General features: G+C 38.7%; 1 protein-coding gene across 2 annotated transcripts in view; it reads right to left on the bottom strand.

Moving 5' to 3' along the window:
- LOC131573411 (suppressor of tumorigenicity 7 protein homolog) overlaps nucleotides 1-19266 on the bottom strand; it is a 135611-nt gene that overhangs the window by 28270 nt on the left and 88075 nt on the right. For both annotated transcript variants that reach the window (XM_058827353.1, XM_058827354.1), the window contains exons 7-9: nucleotides 19085-19239; nucleotides 15935-16032; nucleotides 4338-4452 (exon numbers count right to left, since the gene is read on the bottom strand). In XM_058827353.1, the coding sequence (XP_058683336.1) occupies nucleotides 4338-4452; nucleotides 15935-16032; nucleotides 19085-19239 (368 nt within the window). The remainder of the gene's footprint in view (nucleotides 1-4337; nucleotides 4453-15934; nucleotides 16033-19084; nucleotides 19240-19266) is intronic.

The following is a 19266-nucleotide window of genomic DNA, read 5'->3' as shown; positions in this document are numbered from 1 at the left end:
GAACTGATGCTGAAACCTAGCTGAAGGGACAAGTGATTTTGATATGGAGAAAAGAAATCAGTTCTTGCAGGCAGAAGCTGGAAAAGATGTGATAGGAACAAAGACAAACTATTCTCTGTTTCTATTACTGTTACACAAACTGGAGGTCTTGATTTGTGTCTCTTGGAAAAGGTAGATTAGGTTTTGGTATAACCACAATTAAAAGGAGCATTCTCTTAAGATGCCTCTTTCAAAGAAATAAATGTGTTATAAAATACAGTGTATGAGGGAATGCCTGTTTCCATACTGCCACTTGCTACATCTTGGAAGAAAACTCTTCATTGCACTTAGAACACCTACCCAGTTAGCTCCACCAGGTAGAATATCTCCAAAATGTCAAATATAAATATGGCAAGTAATGAAACTATCTACAAAACCCCTGGAGACCATAGCTAACCATAACTGAAGTCTGCATGCAATTGATTCATCTGCAACTCTCTACAAAAGGATTGCCTTCCTTATAAATAGAATTTACGTGCATAATCTGTAAGAACAAGAAGAAATTGGACAGAAGAGCGAAGAGAAAAGAGAGTAGCCCTGAATAGGATTCATTTTAGAAAAATCACTTCTCTGTGGTAACTGTTTGGATTTCACCAAGTTAAAAGTATTCCAGAAAAAGAAATCTCTATTTCTAAAGTGTTTCTTCGACGGCCTGCGTTTTGATATAACACTAATTTAAGCAGGATTCTGCTCGAGCAAGCTGTTACCAAATAAAGAAGTGTCAAAGCATAGAGCAGAATGAGATCTTCTAGAGCAGAATGAGATGAGACATCCACATTCGGACTCTGGCAAGGTAACATGGTCTTTCTCCTTCTCTGCAAAGCGGTATGTGAGAGAAGAATCTGTCTAAGGTGTTCATCCTGCAAACCAGGCAGCTTATAGTCTCACTGGAAAACACTGTACTTTTAAAAAATGAAAGCAAAGACAGATTTAGAGAGGAACCATTGCATCACTAAGATTAAATACAGAGGCATCCATTCTTTCTAAACCTGACTTTAAATTGCCAGAAAAGTCTTGAGTTTTCACACAGTGCCCAGATATCACTAAATATCTATCAAAGCAACAGGCTGCCCAAGGAAATTAATAAATCAGTTGCTCTAAGCATCACTACAAGCAGACCAACTTCTGCAGCCATAACTATTTCTGCTGTAAATAACATGGATATGTGTTAAATCAGAGCCAAAAATATTTTCAGAATTCAACAGTATTTAGGTCATCCTCACTCTATTGACAGACACTGAACTCTGAAACCATAATGATGTAGCTCAGCAACAGTGCATGCTGTTCCATTAATGAGACTCTTTTTCCATGAATAATGAGTATGGACATCAGCTCTGTTGCCAGGTACATAATATAAACACAATTTAACACATGGCTTTTGGTAAAGCAGTGCATCTGCTAGCATAGGCTGAGGTTTCACATTATGTGGTCCAACATTTTAGCCCAGGGTGGGAGCAGACTGCAAGGAAATAATTTGTTCATATGTTATCAAAATACAATAAATCAGGTTTGGTCTTAGTCAAAAAAAAGCAGTGGAGTGGGACCAACAGAAACTGCAGATAGGAAAGTATAAATGAGTTCAGTGTTTTATTTTCCAATAAATCTTACAACACATGAAGCTGATGAGTTCTAAAATGAGCTGAGACTCCCTGAGACAGGCCTTCTGAGACTTATGAACTGTAAGGGTTATACTGGTTAAGCCTGTGTTTGCTGAGTCCTTTCGCAAACCTAGTGCATACGCACACCATACCAAAGTGTGAGCTGAAACTGCCTGTATTCAAACAGCCAAAGTAAGAGCTTGATTTTTAAAAGTCTCATTTGTTCTGACTCTATCAGATGCTTTTGAGAAAATGAAACACACTTTCAAGTTTTATTGGCTTCTATGACATAAACTGCTGCCATGGTATTGTTTAAAATCAGGGATCAGTGCTTTTAGTATGCCAGAGTAGACCTTGCACTGGAATTTAGTCTTGAGATTTGAGAATACCCTGTTCTGTCACAGTTCTGCTATTTCCTAGGACTATTACCTCGTAACTACATTGCATACTAGAAGGTGCCAACATACTGTGATGCCTGGGGAAGAAAAACCAGCATTTCTACTCACTTGCTTTTTAACATGGCAAAATAAAGAACACAGAAATCTCTCCCAGTGTCACAGGAATTACTGAAATACAAGGAGCTACTAGAAAGACTCTGATGTTACTTTAACTGCCAATTTCTTCAACCAGACTAAGTACAACAAAGATCTCTCCCCGAGTCATTACTGCTACTGAATGGCAGTACTCAAGGGCCTGGGTGACATTTTGAGTTCAGCTTAGAATGATTCGACTCCAAAAAGAGTTGAAAACATTCCAAACTGGAACTGGTAGGAGTGATTATCACTAACTTTGCTTGTAATCAGCTGCTTATTTATCTTTTTCTTAAATAGCCTCAAGTCTGCCACAGTCTACACAGGAGTCTGAAATCTGGCAGGGTGATTGTGTTAGTACCAAGCCAGTGTTCTATTATGAGCCTCATTTAAATTTATCTTAACTTCCTAAGTTATAAGATGTTAGAAGAAAGCGGTTAGCACATATTCAGTGGGAGCTACTGCATTTTTTTTGGCTATACCATCCAAAGATTCATTGCTCAACAAGTACCAGTCTCAGTACTCCAGTGAATGTTCTCTGTCCCTTTACCATGGCTCTGTGTGATGATATGGGCCCAAGTACTGGGGCTGACAGCGAGAGGCCTCTGCGTGAGCTCTTACTGCTCTGCTTTTTGGCGACCAGACAATGCAACAGGGAATAACAAACACAGAGGAGGCAGAAGCCACAGAGAAAAGGGCAGACGGAAAAGATATTAAGGCAGAAGTTGGAAAGTGGAGGGCAATGTATCTTGACCATCACTGCCCTGAAGAGAAGATTTGGATAGGTAGCTAGGAAAAACAGAAGAATGGAACTGAGAATGTGCGGTAATGGCTGAACAAAGAGCCTCTGGTAGGAAGTGGGAGTAATTAAAAGCTAAAACTAAGCATGCAGAAGAGAAGACAATTCAGTAAGCAAATGAGACAAAAGACCAGCTAATTCCTTAAACGAATCCACGAGAAAGAGAAATGAGCACTGTGGATATAGGTTCCAGTGTCCATAATGGTAGACATTTATGTAACAGTAGCTTAAATAATGTCCATCTATCCTTTCCAAAACTGTGGATGTTTCAAGCTTTAAAATCTTTGTTCAAAGAACATCAGAGATAGTAAGACCTAGCAGTTAATAACATTTTAAAAGCTACAAGATCAACCTGGCAAAAGAGTTAAGAAACATCAAATTAAGGCTACATAGGTTTCACTTAAGTCAGTTAGTTGATCCATGCAGTTTATGATCTTATTTCTAGTTATATCATTATGTAATATTCCTTTCATAAACTCCCATAAGCCAGTGCATAGAATGACACTTTTCTGAGGATGAATGAAGACTGTGTAGTAACACAATAGGAAACTGACAGCTGTAGGCTCCCTCCCTGACCTGGTGCAGAACTTGGAAAGTGGCTACTGAGTAAGCCAGGGACTGCAGTAAGAGGAGGAAGAGTGGCACTGTGCAGGCTGAGCAATGCTGCTCTGGAGAACTGAATTGTATTCCTGCTTTTGTCACCAAGTTTTTATGCAATAGGAGGAAAACCCAGTTAATTTGAACTAAACAAAGTGTGCCAGTTTGTGCTTCTACCTCTGCCTCTCTGAAACCCTGGTATCTTCAAGTTTAAAGAGCTAGAACTCCAGCAGCTGTGATTTGAACATCAAGAGTTGCAATGCTGCATAAACCAATGTTTACTGAAAAACAAAACAAAATAATTAAATGTCCACCTAGTCTTCAGAGCTTTCCAAGGTTTCCTTATAAGACATGAAGTCTGCTACTCTCTAGACTGCTATGTAGTTAAATCAGTGTCTTCTTCTATGCTACCAAGTCAACATTCACAGGTAAGTCCACGGGGGAACTGATAATTTTTTCTTCAGAATAGGTTTGAATAGTATGCAATAAAAATTCTGCAGAACCTAAACAGTCATTCTTTAAACATCAACAGAAAACAAAGAAAGCACAGGGAAGCTGCTAGAGTACAATCACCCTCTATGATGATTTCAGCATGCCTTGGCAGAAAAAAATGCACAGTATTTAATCTTTGGATAAAAGATTGTGTAAGGGCATGTATGAAGCTCATGCCTAACAACTTAATTACAATGTTTCCTAAATTTTAGGAGCTTGACTTACATATATTTTATCTGTGTGTATCACCTACAGAAAATAGGAATAGGTATTTGAACTTACCATCATACTTTGCTAAGACTGCCTGGACATCTGCATATGCTTGCAGTTCCAACAAAGCCTCTAGCAGGTTTTCGTGGATGTTGAACATGCTGAGCAGGGGAAACTCCTTCATCAACTACAATCAATAAGATATGAAAGGGTTAGATTAATAAATGGAGAAAGGTTTCTTGTTCAAAATGCATTGAAATAGACAACACCAAGTTAAAACTCCTCAGCTCCCCTTGCTTTTAATTAATTCCCTGAGTTCACTATTACCTCAAATTTCTGAGCTCATAATGGATACTAGGTCAGGTTCTTGTCAAGACATGCTTCTATAGGATGTAATTAGTCAAATCCAACAACGTAGCTATCTAAACACATAACTCTCCTTCAATCAACAGGTTTATTCAAAGTGAAAAAAAGTTATTGTTCTGGGAAAGAATCCTCACCAATGTAGCTTCAGTCTATCAGTAGTACATAATCCAGCACCTTTCTGGTATATTAGTGGAAAAACCACAATAACATCAAATGAGAGAAATTTACATATATGCAACCATATTATCAAGCATGTGATACTTGATATGATTTGATTTGTAATTGTAAAAACTTTAGAACACAATTGCAATTGTGGGAAACAAAAAAGAGAAAAGGGAGGGGAAGGGAGGGGAAGGGAGGGGAAGGGAGGGGAAGGGAGGGGAAGGGAGGGGAAGGGAGGGGAAGGGAGGGGAAGGGAGGGGAAGGGAGGGGAAGGGAGGGGAAGGGAGGGGAAGGGAGGGGAAGGGAGGGGAAGGGAGGGGAAGGGAGGGGAAGGGAGGGGAAGGGAGGGGAAGGGAGGGGAAGGGAGGGGAAGGGAGGGGAAGGGAGGGGAAGGGAGGGGAAGGGAGGGGAAGGGAGGGGAAGGGAGGGGAAGGGAGGGGAAGGGAGGGGAAGGGAGGGGAAGGGAGGGGAAGGGAGGGGAAGGGAGGGGAAGGGAGGGGAAGGGAGGGGAAGGGAGGGGAAGGGAGGGGAAGGGAGGGGAAGGGAGGGGAAGGGAGGGGAAGGGAGGGGAAGGGAGGGGAAGGGAGGGGAAGGGAGGGGAAGGGAGGGGAAGGGAGGGGAAGGGAAGGGAAGGGAAGGGAAGGGAAGGGAAGGGAAGGGAAGGGAAGGGAAGGGAAGGGAAGGGAAGGGAAGGGAAGGGAAGGGAAGGGAAGGGAAGGGAAGGGAAGGGAAGGGAAGGGAAGGGAAGGGAAGGGAAGGGAAGGGAAGGGAAGGGAAGGGAAGGGAAGGGAAGGGAAGGGAAGGGAAGGGAAGGGAAGGGAAGGGGAAAAAAGAAAGGACAGCAACAATAGGGAAGGTAAAGCTTATGCAAATCAAACACGGTAACTAAGGAATACAGTTTACATGACAAACTGAATATAATATGGAATTCAAATATCTAATCTTTTCACCTGTAAATGCTTTTACTTTATGAACAAAGCCATTGAGAGATACCAGGGTTTTGGTTTCAGATATCCTCAGTTTCAATATCTTTATAGACTCAAATGGCTCAAGCTGATACTCCAATTGCATCTCTTTTTTTTAAGTCACGCTTATAAGAAGCATCAATGTTTTTTACAGCAGAATTGATGAAACAATATTTTTTGTTGTCAGAGTGATTCTCTAAAGAACTGAAGTGTTAAAAGATCCTTACTTCCTTGTGTCCCCTTCATGGTTGTTTAACTGCTTTTGTGATGTAGATTCAGCACAAAAAGATCCCTGACAGTGAAGAACTGAGGTAGCTGATATTACCACTGCTTCTCAGGAACTTGCAGGGAAATACTAAACTTTGCAGTCTCTCTGATAGGATTTATGAGAACAGAAATACTGTAACATGCCAAGTAAATGATAAAAAGTATGATTCAACATCAGCCTTGCTCTATTTGAAGATAGTAAGCCAGATCTGAAAACTCTGATACTTAATAAACCTACCTTTCAAGATGTAAACGGCAAAACTAATGAGAACCAGCAAATCTTAATCTCTCAGATGAGATAAAAGTAAAAAGGACTGAAACAAGAGGGATGGATATTCACCAAGAACTTAAAAAAATGAGAAACAAGTAATGCACTGGAGCTTCTTCACTCTGTTAAGAAAGAGACTTTAACAGGTAAACAGAGAAGAACCGCACAAAGAATTTATTTCTTGTGAAATGGTCTGGTATAAACTAATGAAAGAACTATTCTGACTTTAAGACTCTACATTTGTCTGCCTGGAATAGCATTGACTTCACTGCAGTTTCAGGATTATTAGAAGATGAAAGGCATGAATGGCAGTGTTTTGTTTAATTGATTATATAAATTTCTGGTGAGAATCAGGATCACTGAGAGAGCAGCTGAAAGAGGCCACTGAACTTTTAATGTTAATGGCATGGGGATGACCATAACTCCTGGTTTCATTGTTAGGAGCTGAACCTGTGAAAAAGAGCACAAACAAAACTGCATAGTTTGCAAGCTTTTCTCCCCCATTTAAAAAAAAGAAAAAAAAAAAAGACTACAGATCTTGAGATCATGATGCTCATGTAGGTTAAGTGGAATGGTTTGAGAATAAAAGAAAAAGTTTAAGTTGCTCGTGAAGAGACGTAAGTGCAGGTGAAAATTCACATAGCTGGATTCATTACTTAAAGATCCAACACTAAGTCTACTTTTCTTCATTCTTGTCCTTACTCACTATTGCATTTTTAAGAGAGGAAGCTACTATTTGGCAGGAAAGAGCATGACAGAATCTGGCTCTACATAAATGTGATTTAAAGTTCAGAATGAACATCTTGCAAAGAAACCCCTCTAAAGGATTAAGAAAGATTATCCCTGCTCATTGAGAATGAATAACGGCTGGCAAAATAACATTCCCTCCATCAGTGAAGAAAAGGGAAGAGCTGCAGCTAGTTATAGATGTACTCTGGCCAATAAAAGTTCTTACTCTGGTTCTCCACCTCTCACTGACATCACTCAGTGATTATTTTTTTTTCCTATTTTGATTAGGTTCTGTCAAAGTGATAAAGCCTGTCTCAGACAGCAGAGGAATAAAGGTCACTGTCTGGACTGCCAGGTCTCCAAACTGGAAAGTGTTAATAAAGGTTTCATCTGGGAAAGGTCAAGTGTTAACAAGTCCAAGTCAGTAATATTGAGCTCAACTAATACTCCAGCCTCAAAAAAACCCCACTTCTAAGTGGCCACTCAGCTACTTGAACACTGACTGTGCATAAATGACAGCATGTTTGCTATTAAAAAAAAAGAAAAAGAAGACATGAACTCATTTCTCTGTCATATCTGGATGTAGAGTTTCTAGTACTCACTGCAAATAATTTCCAGCCACAGTAAAAATTTGTTTACTGATAAATTTACCAGAAAGTAAAGACACTTGGATGGAAGGATATTATGACAGGTCATCTTTCAGGTCTCATAGGGAAAGCAAACACTGGGGAAGAAAAAAACTGCCACACAGGTCTGGTGACTGGTCAGGGCAGGCCACATACTGAGTCATGCTGAGGAGCAATGGGGAGCAGACTGAGCTTGCTCCCCTCCCTAGCAGATGGAAGGGGAGCTGGCTCATACTCCTCACAGAGACGTAAAGATGGGCACATTATTCCTGAACACAAGATGAAAAACACACCCTTGAGTTCCCCAGATCTGTACATCATTGAGCTCTAATCTGGACTCCAGTTCAAGAGATACAGACATCCCTTTGCACCCAAGGATTTACTTTCTGTAAAGTTACAGACCAGTATTTGCCAAATCATTTGGCTTATAATTTTTAATTATTTTTACTTCTTTACTGTAACCTGAGAAATAATTCTATTTGAGTGGCATGCACTGCACTTGAAGACAAGATGAAGGCTCTGCTATCATCTTTCTCCACACCTTCAGACCTCAAGAGACAGCCATCAAATTCAGGAGTCAAGATTTTCTGAGCCACAGAGCCACTACGGCATTTCACATATACACTACTTAGGTGTAAAAATGCCCCTGTGAAATTCCAGTTAGTTTGTTTCTTGGCTGGCATTAAAGAGAAGTGTTCCACTGAGCTAAACTAATTTTCACACTGTGTGAAAACAGACACCACATGGCTATAAATGTATTCCCTCCTTACGACATGAGGATATTCTAACGGCTGTTGAACATATCACGCCAAATCTATGTTCTCAAGGGTTTTACTTTGAGCTTATATTGGTCAAAATACTTTCTAGCAGTCAAAGTCAGACCTGGAGCTGGGTTAGGACATATTCTGTTCCAATTCCTCTGTGTGTTTGGGGGCAAATAGGTACAGGTGTAGAAAGTGGAGCTGCTTTTCTTTGAAAGAGTCATTAGGTATACTGCAAAATATTTTGGGAATATAAGTTTGCAGAAAAATTCTAGAAGTCTGATACAATCCAAACATATCTGAACACTAGTCCCAGAAGCAGCCCATTACCAGATTCACTTCAATTCACATTACAAGGTGTAGGTTCACTGATTTTGTGATGGATATGAAAAAAATGATGATCAGAAAAAATGCCTTATGGTACAAAGAATTCCACATCGAATTTCTTGGATGTGGAACAAGTTTTATCTCCCAAAGGACTTTTATTGAAGAAGATTCCCTAACTGACAGTAATTCAGTTATTGGCATTTTCATTTAGTTCTAATTTTTTAAACATTTTCAAGAAATGTAGCTTTAATGTCTGCATCCATTATTCTCCCTGTGACAACTTTAACATCATGAATCAATTAACCAAGAAACATTATTTATGTAGAAACCCACTATAACCTGCAGCTTATGCCTACAATTAGACCCCAGGACTCAAGGGAAAGGTGGATAAGTGGACAAATGAATAATGGTATATATAACCTGCTGTTGATACATTTATTCTCCATTTGCACTAGGGTTGTATGCATGGTCACAGATTTTATGGGCAGGGCATGCAATCGTTCATTGCTGCTTGTACTCCTATCTTCTCCACAAACAAACAGGAACATTTGCCCGACCAATGTATTCAACTGAATGCATTCAGAAAAAGGAAGTGTGAATTTATCTCAAAATAAAGAAACAACAAGAGAACAAGGGAAATTCAATGAAAACAGTTAAACTGTTACAACCTTAATGCATATGTTCCTGCAGTGGGTATCTGAAATGGAAAACTGTCTCCTAAAAAAAGAATGACCGAGGCTACCATCTTTCAGGTGCAAGTGTCCACCAAAACTGAAGGACCAAGCACACAGTATGGATAGCATTGGCATTTTCATTTTGTGCTTTGCATAAACTGCTTTCTGGTATATGCAATCTGTTAACTGAACAAGGCAGAAAAGATAAAACTTCAAGCCATTTCTGAGTAGAAAAACAGAAGCCTCAATTTCTGTGGGCTTCATTGTCTCTGCAGGTGACCTTCCAGATGTCTAAGATCTGACTGAAGCTCACCCTGGGCTTGAGGCATTTGCAACATGTCACTCCATATTGACCTTCTGATATCTAATTAGATACACTAATTCTTAAGTTGTTCTCCTGGCCAGCTCACCTGGCAAGAATAGAAGGGCAGAAACACTGTCAGTAGACTAAAGTTAGCACACAAAAAGGCCCTCTTACCAATGTCAGATGCTTAAAAATTAGTCTAATTCCTGGTCCTAAAGGTACAACTCATTCCACCACTTTCTCATGGTGAGTGGGATTCATGTGATGCAAGAACATCACAGCTCTTGGAGCTCTTCTTTTTTTTTTTAAACACAAAAATTTTTCCACTTTTCTCCAAGGAAATCTTTTCCTGAACCAGCTGGGGGAGGGGCCACTTGAATCTGCTTTCTAGAGGGACTCCATTTGGAGGTTTCCTCCCAAATTTTCCCTAAACCAGGACAACAAGTCTCTGAATATGGAGTGATGTAAGATGGTGGACAAAAAGGAATCCAGTTACCAGGGCTCCCACCAAGACTATGTGACTACATTCTATCTTAATAGAATGACAATGCTGGAAGCCTGTAATTTATATGAGAAACATTATTGTCAGTTTAGGTAGCAGTCACCAAATTTCTATCTTTTGAGAATTCTGGGCAGAATCACAATCATGACTAAAAGTGAGTGGTCTGAGTCATATGAAGATAAAGGAAGGGATAAACATCACTAGGGCAATCACGGAAGTCTCCATTTTAAGACCCACTGAAATGAGGGATATTCCAACCTGCTCTACCCACTTGCCACACCATGTGAATCTGTGACCAAACAAACTGTATTTGAATATACAGATATATGAAAATGTTAAAATTAGCATTTATCACTTGCCATTATTGCAGTGCTTGTGTATCAGAAAAAGGATTAACTGAAGATATCAAATATCACTCTGTGGTGAAGATTGGCAAATGTCACCATTCACAAGAGTAGCAAAATTTATGTACAAGTACAGTAGTAGTAAAGAAGAGTAAAATCTATGAGATAACATTTCATCTCATTGAACTAAGTACCTTCCCTTCAAATTTTAACTAATGGTACTTTTAACAACTGCTACAGATATTAATAAAACTAGAATCCCACTCAAGACAGAGCAGCCTGCCTAACCTGACCTGTGTAACACAAGCCAAAGAGTCTGACTCACTAATCCTTGCCTCAAGCACAGAAGCATTTGGGAGAGACAGACAGCAGCTGACGATGCAAGTAGCTGCAGAAATTGTGTTGTTAAGTTGCTAGGGATCATAACATCTTTATTAGGAATAAGTACTCTCTTTGTTCACACAACTTGATAATTTGAGGTGCAGAACACTGTTCTGGCTATGTATTTGTCTTATTCAAGAAGCAATCAGCAATGCACACAAGAATATAGAATTCAATAGAATATTGAATAGAAATCCTCATTCAAAGCTCAGCAAAAGAAGTTGCCAAAAAATTATGCTAGGTTTGCAGAACTATCACACCAGCAAAAATCTCTAATACAACTGATCAGAAGGAGATAAAAACCCAACCTACCCATATCATTAAAATTGATTTAGTGTGGTTGAGTACCCTTTCAAACAAGTGACATAACCTCTTAAACTATTTCAGATGATTAGGGCAGCCCAACTGTTTACAGAACTTTTCATGCAGTCAATGGATAATCACGCAGCACTCTTGACAATACTAGCTGCTTAGGTGTCTTCTGTGGCATAAAATATGCATATAATGACTGCAGGTGAGCACCAAGATGAACACACAAGCCCATTCAACTGAAATATCCTTAGCAAGGTTCTCAGACCTAAAGATGTAGAAGCAGACTTCTAGATCCTTTATTGTGATCTGGAGAATAATTTCTCAGCTGATATGACTAATACTAGAAATAAAATACGCTTTTCTGACCCTGTATAACTGTTTTTCTTTCTATCCTTCTCCAGACTTAAGGAAGACCTGGAGACCGTCTTCTCTCCATAGACCTCACTCAATTCTGAACAAAGTTGCTGAGCACAGAGCAAGCTGCAATTCCACTGTGTCTCAGAAATATATACTTAATAAGAACACAAAGCAATCTTAAAGAGAATGCATGCCCATGGGGCAGGAGATAAATACACTCTAGAATTAGTTTCTTTCATCTTCCTGAAGGAGGAAGCAATTATGAACTTCCACTTGCTTTGACTACTAGCATACCTTTTGCCTGCCACCCTTCTCTTCTAGAAACACACATCTCCCTTCAATTAAAGCTTGTTCCACCAAATGTTGTCCATAACAATCCCAAGAAGCTCCAATTAATTTGACAATTCATTTTCTTTCATGGTACTTTTTCATCTGGATATTCCAGTAGACCCAGTTAAGAAAAAATGACTGTATTGGCCTGCTCCTGAATTCAGTGGTGCAGTCACTGATTCAGTTGCCCACAAAGCAGAGAGGGAAGTGCCTTTGTGATACCCTCCACATCCTCTCTGTTTTCAATCAATGAAAAACACAAAATGCAAATCTAGCACATTCCAGTTTTCTTCCACTGTAATGGTGAGGGAATCTGAAAAGAGCAGATGGAAAGCAGGTGGCACAAAAGGCTACCCTTGCTCATCACCACTACTGGCTTGCAACATTGTCCAAGAAGAAGATTCAACATGAAGGGATACTAAAGATTACTCACAGCCACCATTATGGCCTTTCGCCTCTGCACATACTAAATTCTCTAACATCATTTAGAACAAACTACCTAAAATCCTCCTAACATAATCAGCACAACAAATAAAACAACCAACACTGTAGCCTTTCTCCTCGGGGGCAGTAAAAGCAATCTAGTTCCCTCACAGACCATATCATGCTCTGTATAAACAATAATAAAACTGGAATAATTCTGTTGACTACATTGGAGTTATTCCAACAATACACTAATCAAAATGAGATCACAAGTTAACTCAGTATATACAAATAGTGACAGCTGCTGGTTTCTATAGCAAAATATAGTAAATAATTATCATCAGAAATACAAGCAAAAGCAACACCTATGTATGACTCCATCACATGCCTCCATGGAAACAACAGGTTTGTAATTCTCATTAATTCAACTCAACTGAAAGAATTACATCCAAGCAGCAAAGCCAGAAAAAAATACCATCTCAAAATCAATCATAAAAGCAACAGAAATTCCCACCTAGTTTTTTAAAATTAAAGCACCCTTGATTTTAAACAGTTTTTAGAAACAGTTTTAAAAAAAGCCCCAGGTTTTAAATACCTTCAATATAATATTAAGAAATATGATTTTCCTATCAGCAGTGTATATAACCATAAAATCAAACTCTTATTTAAGAGTCTTATTTATTTAACTCTCATCACCAGCAGCTCAACTTCCTTCCATTAATGTGCTTTAAGTAGAATCTCAGTCTTTTCTTACACAAATTCAAGCAAGACAATCTAATCCGTCAGTAATGTCCTCAAGATGGCCTCATATATGCGATAAATTAAACACTCTCAAAATATTTTATTTTTTCGAAGTGGCAAAGACTCACTACATCCCAATCATATTTCCCAGATGGTGTCATGAACCTCTTAACACTTCATTTCCATCATGTTCCATGTCTTGAGAAACCTGTTTTCAATCTTTCAAACACAAACAGGACCTCCGCCCTCTGTTCCCTAATGTTAGATTCAGCAGTCCCTAGCCAACATATTCTTCATATTCTTTTTAGGATGAATAAATTCATCTCCTTCCTCATCAATCACAAAGAAACCTTCAATGACAGATTCATGTTCTTCAAACCTCTCTGTAAGTGTACTATTTATGACTTCTATGAAGATATGGAGAATATGCCTTCATCAGAAATAAGTAGCTCCAAGCCAGTCTAAGAGAAGCATATGCAAAGCTGACTTGACCCTAATCTTGCTCCCAGTGTACTGGAGCTGTGACCTAGAGTTACTACTGCTTTAATATTACATCTAGAGACTTGATAATTCTCACCTCTGCTTGCTTAAAATGAAGAGCTCTAGAGGCATCTAAATTCAGTTCTGAGGATTTGGCTCAGTGCCTGTATGTGGAAAAACACAGAATGCATTGATCTGAGTTGAAACTCTCTAAGATGAAATTCCATCTTTATACTTTCTTCGTCTTGCATCCAGTCCTTTTATTTTAACAAAGCATTCCTGTGTTTTCACAAGACTCAAAACATTGAGTGTTTTCTGTTCTTCAAGTGTCTAATAATTGATGACTTTGGGTCTCCCTGTTATTGCTGCTTCTTGAGATCCACACTGTACTTAATTTCAACAATTTTCTATTTTGCTTATTAATTTCAGACAGTTTTATCTCTAGTGAAACAATAAGTCATTCACTAATCAAAACTGTTTCTCACTTTGCAGAAGAAATCTAGGACTAGACAGACCACCCAAGTCCCTAAACTAAGTGTTCTGCATACACAACTATCCATACATATTGACATCAGCAGAAGAATGCTTCACAGAGTATCCAATCCCCATAGCCCTATCTACAAATCACAAAACACATTCAGCAGCCCAGAGTAAGCTCCAGAATTTGCCATAATTATGATGTGTGATATTTGAATGGGTAATTCAAAATTTTATCTTTCTTGTGTATTAATGCCAGAACTTAGAATTCCAATGTCTGTCCCAAAAACATTTCAGTATTCATCCCACAGTGCTTGTGTAACAAAATTCATAAAGAATAGGCGGAGCTGGCTGGACTGAAAACAATGTTTTTGAAATCAACATTCTCCCAGCTGACCAGAAGACTGCTAAACCAGGTCCTTCTTCCTCATCCCTCTTTCTCACACTCCTAGCTGTACAATGGCTGTTTTTTTGACAAGCTCTTTTTCAATACCTCTGTCTGGGTTTCCAGTGATTCTGGAGATTGAGAGTTGTGTGCCTGAAGAGTCCCAGCAAGAGTCAGAAAACAAAGTTACTCACCACTTGCCATCTGTAGATATTTAGGATGAAAACCTGCATTATCATGGTGAACTCTGCTCAGTGTTTTCAAAAACTACTCATGAGTGCTCCAGCTGCAGGAGGAGGAGTAATGGATTCCAAGCTGGCAAACACACTTGCCCTATTGCCCCTGATGCAAGTGCCTCAGCTCCAGAGAAAGTCACTTTCCTTTTTACATAAAAATTCCCACTGACGTGTAACAAGAATTTCTCTTTTCACTAGGCAGGTTCCTGGACCATTCATCCGAGCTGCCTAAAGAACACGTTACAGGTGCTTCATTCAGATCTGGGATTTCATTTTGTCCATTTAAAATTTAACACCTGAATCCTAATTTACAGAACTATGTATCTTGCTGGATTAATCTCTTCTGTTTTGTTTGTTTGTTTTTTTTTTTGTGGGAGCTGGAATATGAAGTGTAAGAAACAAAGGAAACTGGGAGGCAGTTTTACCATCATTGCCCAGAGCTGCAGGGCTCCATTCCTCCTTCTGTCACAGGCTTGCTACCTCTGGTGATATAAGTCATCTTCTCAAAGAACTGTGATCCTAATCTGCATCCTGGGAATATCACTGAAAGAAATGCTTGGCATTCACTGCTACATCTAAACTTGAGCATTTTACATATTTCAAACATGTACATTGCCTAATGTGAACTGCTGCCCCTTCTGCCATCTCCAAAATAGCTCCTGTTCAGTGTTTCAAGTCTGTAGTGTTGCAGCTTTCTGACTGGAAATTGGTAGCTCCCCTGCCTACAGAGACAGAATAGTCAGCCCCCATCTCAGAGGGGGTTCAGCTAATTACAGATTCATTACTTGGGGCTTGACTTTTCAGTGATAGGTTTTGCATTAATAAATAACACTGTCCTCAGAGCTGAATAGTGTGACACAAACAGAGCCAAACTGCAGCTTTGAAGGAGAAAACAGAATACTTAAGACCCGCTTATGAAGTCAGCAGCATTCACCACATGGCCCAGAAAAAAAAATATTACTAACTTAGTGATCAAACAATTAAAGACCGCACTTCATTGCACATGTACCAGGATGGGAAATTCAGTCTGCATGGGTAACCATCCATCTGGTATCTGATGTTGCTTTCATAACCTTATAATTAAATGATCACTTAAGTTAGTGTTTATGAACATTACACATACAAAAGAACTATCAGCAGTGCTAAATGAAGCAGGAATGCTTGCTTGTTAATTCTTGCTAACTAATATAAAATGTATCATTTCTATACTACTATTATGTAAATCACATGTGCAAAAGAAATCCAAACTCACATCTCTCATCATTTTCACTGCTTCCCTGGTCCTTCCCAGCTTCCTTGCACACATTGCCAGCCTTCTTTTAATATATACTAACACATTGGTGTCCCTTCCTGTGCAAGAGGAAAAAGAAACAGCATTAAGACAAAAAAGATAAAACAAAGGTTCATTTAGTATTCCAACACAGAAGGAAACACAGTTTACTTTCAATCTTTTTCTTACTACCATCAATGCCTTCACAAGAATTTTAATAAAACATTACCAAATTCTGAAGATGTAGATGTACCATAATAGCACTAAAATCAGTGGAAATAATTCAGATATACAGTGGTATAAATAGGTACTCTTAGGTTGACCTTGCACTAGTGAAATATAAGCAGATCTGAAGGTACAGTTATGTACATGTTTATTAACAAGAAGTATTAAAGCAAATCTTCATCCTCCTAACAATCTTCTTCTTAATGATTAGAAGAAAAGTATACTCTGAACTTTTTGTTTACAGCCTTTACCCATTACCCAATTATCATCTTCAAATTCCTCACACCACTAATTACAGATGGCAAATTAACATATTTCAGATATGATAGTCCTGTGTGCCAGAAGATTCCTCAACAGCAAAGATGACAGAAACTAAACAACAGTTATAATTATTCTCTTGGAGAATTCCTATTCCTTTCACTTCTCTTTCATTTGCTTCGAATGCGAGCTCTTAAAATACTTCTTGACCAACAGGAAATGAATAGACAGATAATCATCTATAAAATTACTGAATCATGAAAATGTAAGACACCTGCTACAAATTATCTCTGTGTATATAGCATGTGGTTTGTAACGATTTTAGCCTATTCCTAGTATTTTCAAGCCTTTCATAATAAGAACAACATGTGTGCTGAAAACATTCCAAATACCTACAAATCGTTTTTAAGCTGTGATTAAAATTTTTAAATAGATTAAGCAGCAGCTCGAAAGGACTTAATTTAGAGGAAAAAATAAATAAGGAGAGAAGAATTTCTTTAGCTGTATTCTATATTACCTAATTCCTTATCTCTTTATTGATTCTTATATATTCAATACACAATTTTATTAGTTACATCTGTTTTGACATGTTTATGTAGTGTGCTATGAGGTATACATTTCAGTTTAAGCTTCTTTTCAGGATTTTAAACAGGAATGGTCAAAAGGCATCTATTTACTATGATATCAAGATAATTTTTTGGGCCAAAATTCTCTGAGGTTGCTAATGATGTGGGATGCCTAACATGAGCAACCTTAAAAATAAAATTGCCCTTGCTTCCTATGATCTATCACCATTTGAAAGATGGCAAGTTGGGTACTCAAAGTCATTATTTATTCTTAAAAGTCATTATTTACTGTTTATGGTCTAACAAAATATTTTATGAAGGAGGTGAAATATATGAATAAACAGAAACATAGAACAATATGTTGTTGTTCAAGACATTACAGTGTATTTCACCTTTAAAAGATGAAATGCCCACTTTTCATCCCAGAATTAACTCTGAAGACCAGAAATGGAATGCAAGACTTCTCAGAACCATGGAACTGCAGCACATGTCTCTCCTCCACAGTCCCTCCTCTCCACCTTCATAAACCATGCCGAAATCCAGCATACAATTGTAAATATTCTACAAGAAGCCCCTGTGTCCAAGGCAACATCTGATGCTGGAGATTCTCTAATTTCTGGGGGTGCACACTGACATTTTCAAGGGCAGACCAATTGGTACAGAACAGTGGGATGACCTAGCCCCTCCTGAAGACACAGTCAGAGCTGGCAGTCACTTTTCAGCCTCCCTGCTCTGTGACAATGCACTTAGTTTTGTGATTCAATGGGTTACTTCCTCTGCTGCAGTACTGAAGGTTCAGGGTGTCGAATCTGATGATGACAGCAGCCACCTAGTACACATGGGTTACAGAAATACCATACTTGTGTCTGCCTGCACAAACTTTCCCAGGTTACCTTGGACAAAAACACTGTGACATTGCTCAATAACTACTTATTGTGTACTTTTCATAGAATTGCTGCACTCAGGATGGATTGAGTGCACAAATTAAGGTTTCACATGGAACCATAAACCTGCTCAGCTTATAGAGCCCAAAAATTGCTTCAAGGGCTCAGCTGCCCTATATTTTTACTTTCACCAAAAATGAACAAATCAGCCTAAATGTGATTTCACAACCAACAAATGTTTAAAATACTACCCCCCCCAAGCTTTAGGAAACCTTGGGTTTTCAGGTATAGACTTACATACACTTTTAAAACCAGACAATTTTACTATGTACAGTTTTTATCAGTAATCTTCAAATTATGTAAGATAGCCAGAGCCTGTGAAATCAGGTCCTCAGAAACCTGAAGATGCCCAAAAGTATCCTAGTGCTTGTATTTATGTAATTAATTTGAGTTATTTTTGCCTAAGGTATCCATTGTAGTCTAGAAATAACCTTGACTGTTTGCTTTATTATCTTTTGGTCGTTTACTGTCAGTGAATGTATTTTCTTAGATTTAAGAAGTATCTAATAAATAGCACAGCAGCTAAATCTGCTTATTCAAGACTTTTAAGAAAGTAACAAAAATCTAGACTTTCAATTAAAACACATTATTATTCCAGTTATTAAATTTAATGTTTCTGTGACCTTTCTTAATAAATGCAACTAACTTCAAATGTCCCACTGGCTAATGGGTCTCATTAACTTTTACACAGAACAACACAGTGTAAGCATTTACCCCCAGAGCTGATGGAAAAAAGCTCTGGCAAAGCATCACTTCACCCCTGTTTTCACCATTCTATACTGCCTTTTCACAATATGAGCCCAGGTTTGCAAAATGGCTAAAGGCAATTTCTTTAAAGGGTGCTCAGCTTTTTCTGAATGTCATATTTCTTTGGCTCTGACACCTTTTCTTTTCTTTTAAGTACAAGCTGAATTATCTTCTGCCATAACAAAATAAAGGCACATCCGTAATCTGAAAATTGACAGCTCAGCAACAGAATCAAGCAAAAAGACTAAAACAGAATAGTCTGGCTCAAGGGCCACATTCCAGCCAATGTCAAACACTGAGTGTATAGTTCTTAGGGGGAAAACAAAAAAAAAATCCCAAAATCCCAAATCCAAAGAACTCTTTGGAAGATCTCTCCCTCCTGTAAAACTTACTGTGTTGGGCTTCATATTGGGCACCATGGTGCTGTAGCTGCTGACTGCGCCTGTAACAGCCCTCTCCAGCTTTCAGAGCCTGCTTGAACAGTTTCTCTGCCTCTACAATTGTTGTTGCTTCCTCTTCAGCTAAGAGAATATAAGCAGTAGCACACCTGTAAATATATCAGAGGAAATACCAT

Source organism: Poecile atricapillus, chromosome Z, assembly GCF_030490865.1.
Source record: "Poecile atricapillus isolate bPoeAtr1 chromosome Z, bPoeAtr1.hap1, whole genome shotgun sequence".
NCBI lineage: Eukaryota > Metazoa > Chordata > Aves > Passeriformes > Paridae > Poecile > Poecile atricapillus.
Note: the sequence above shows the minus strand (reverse complement) of the source record. Positions and strands in the feature narration are given on the sequence as shown.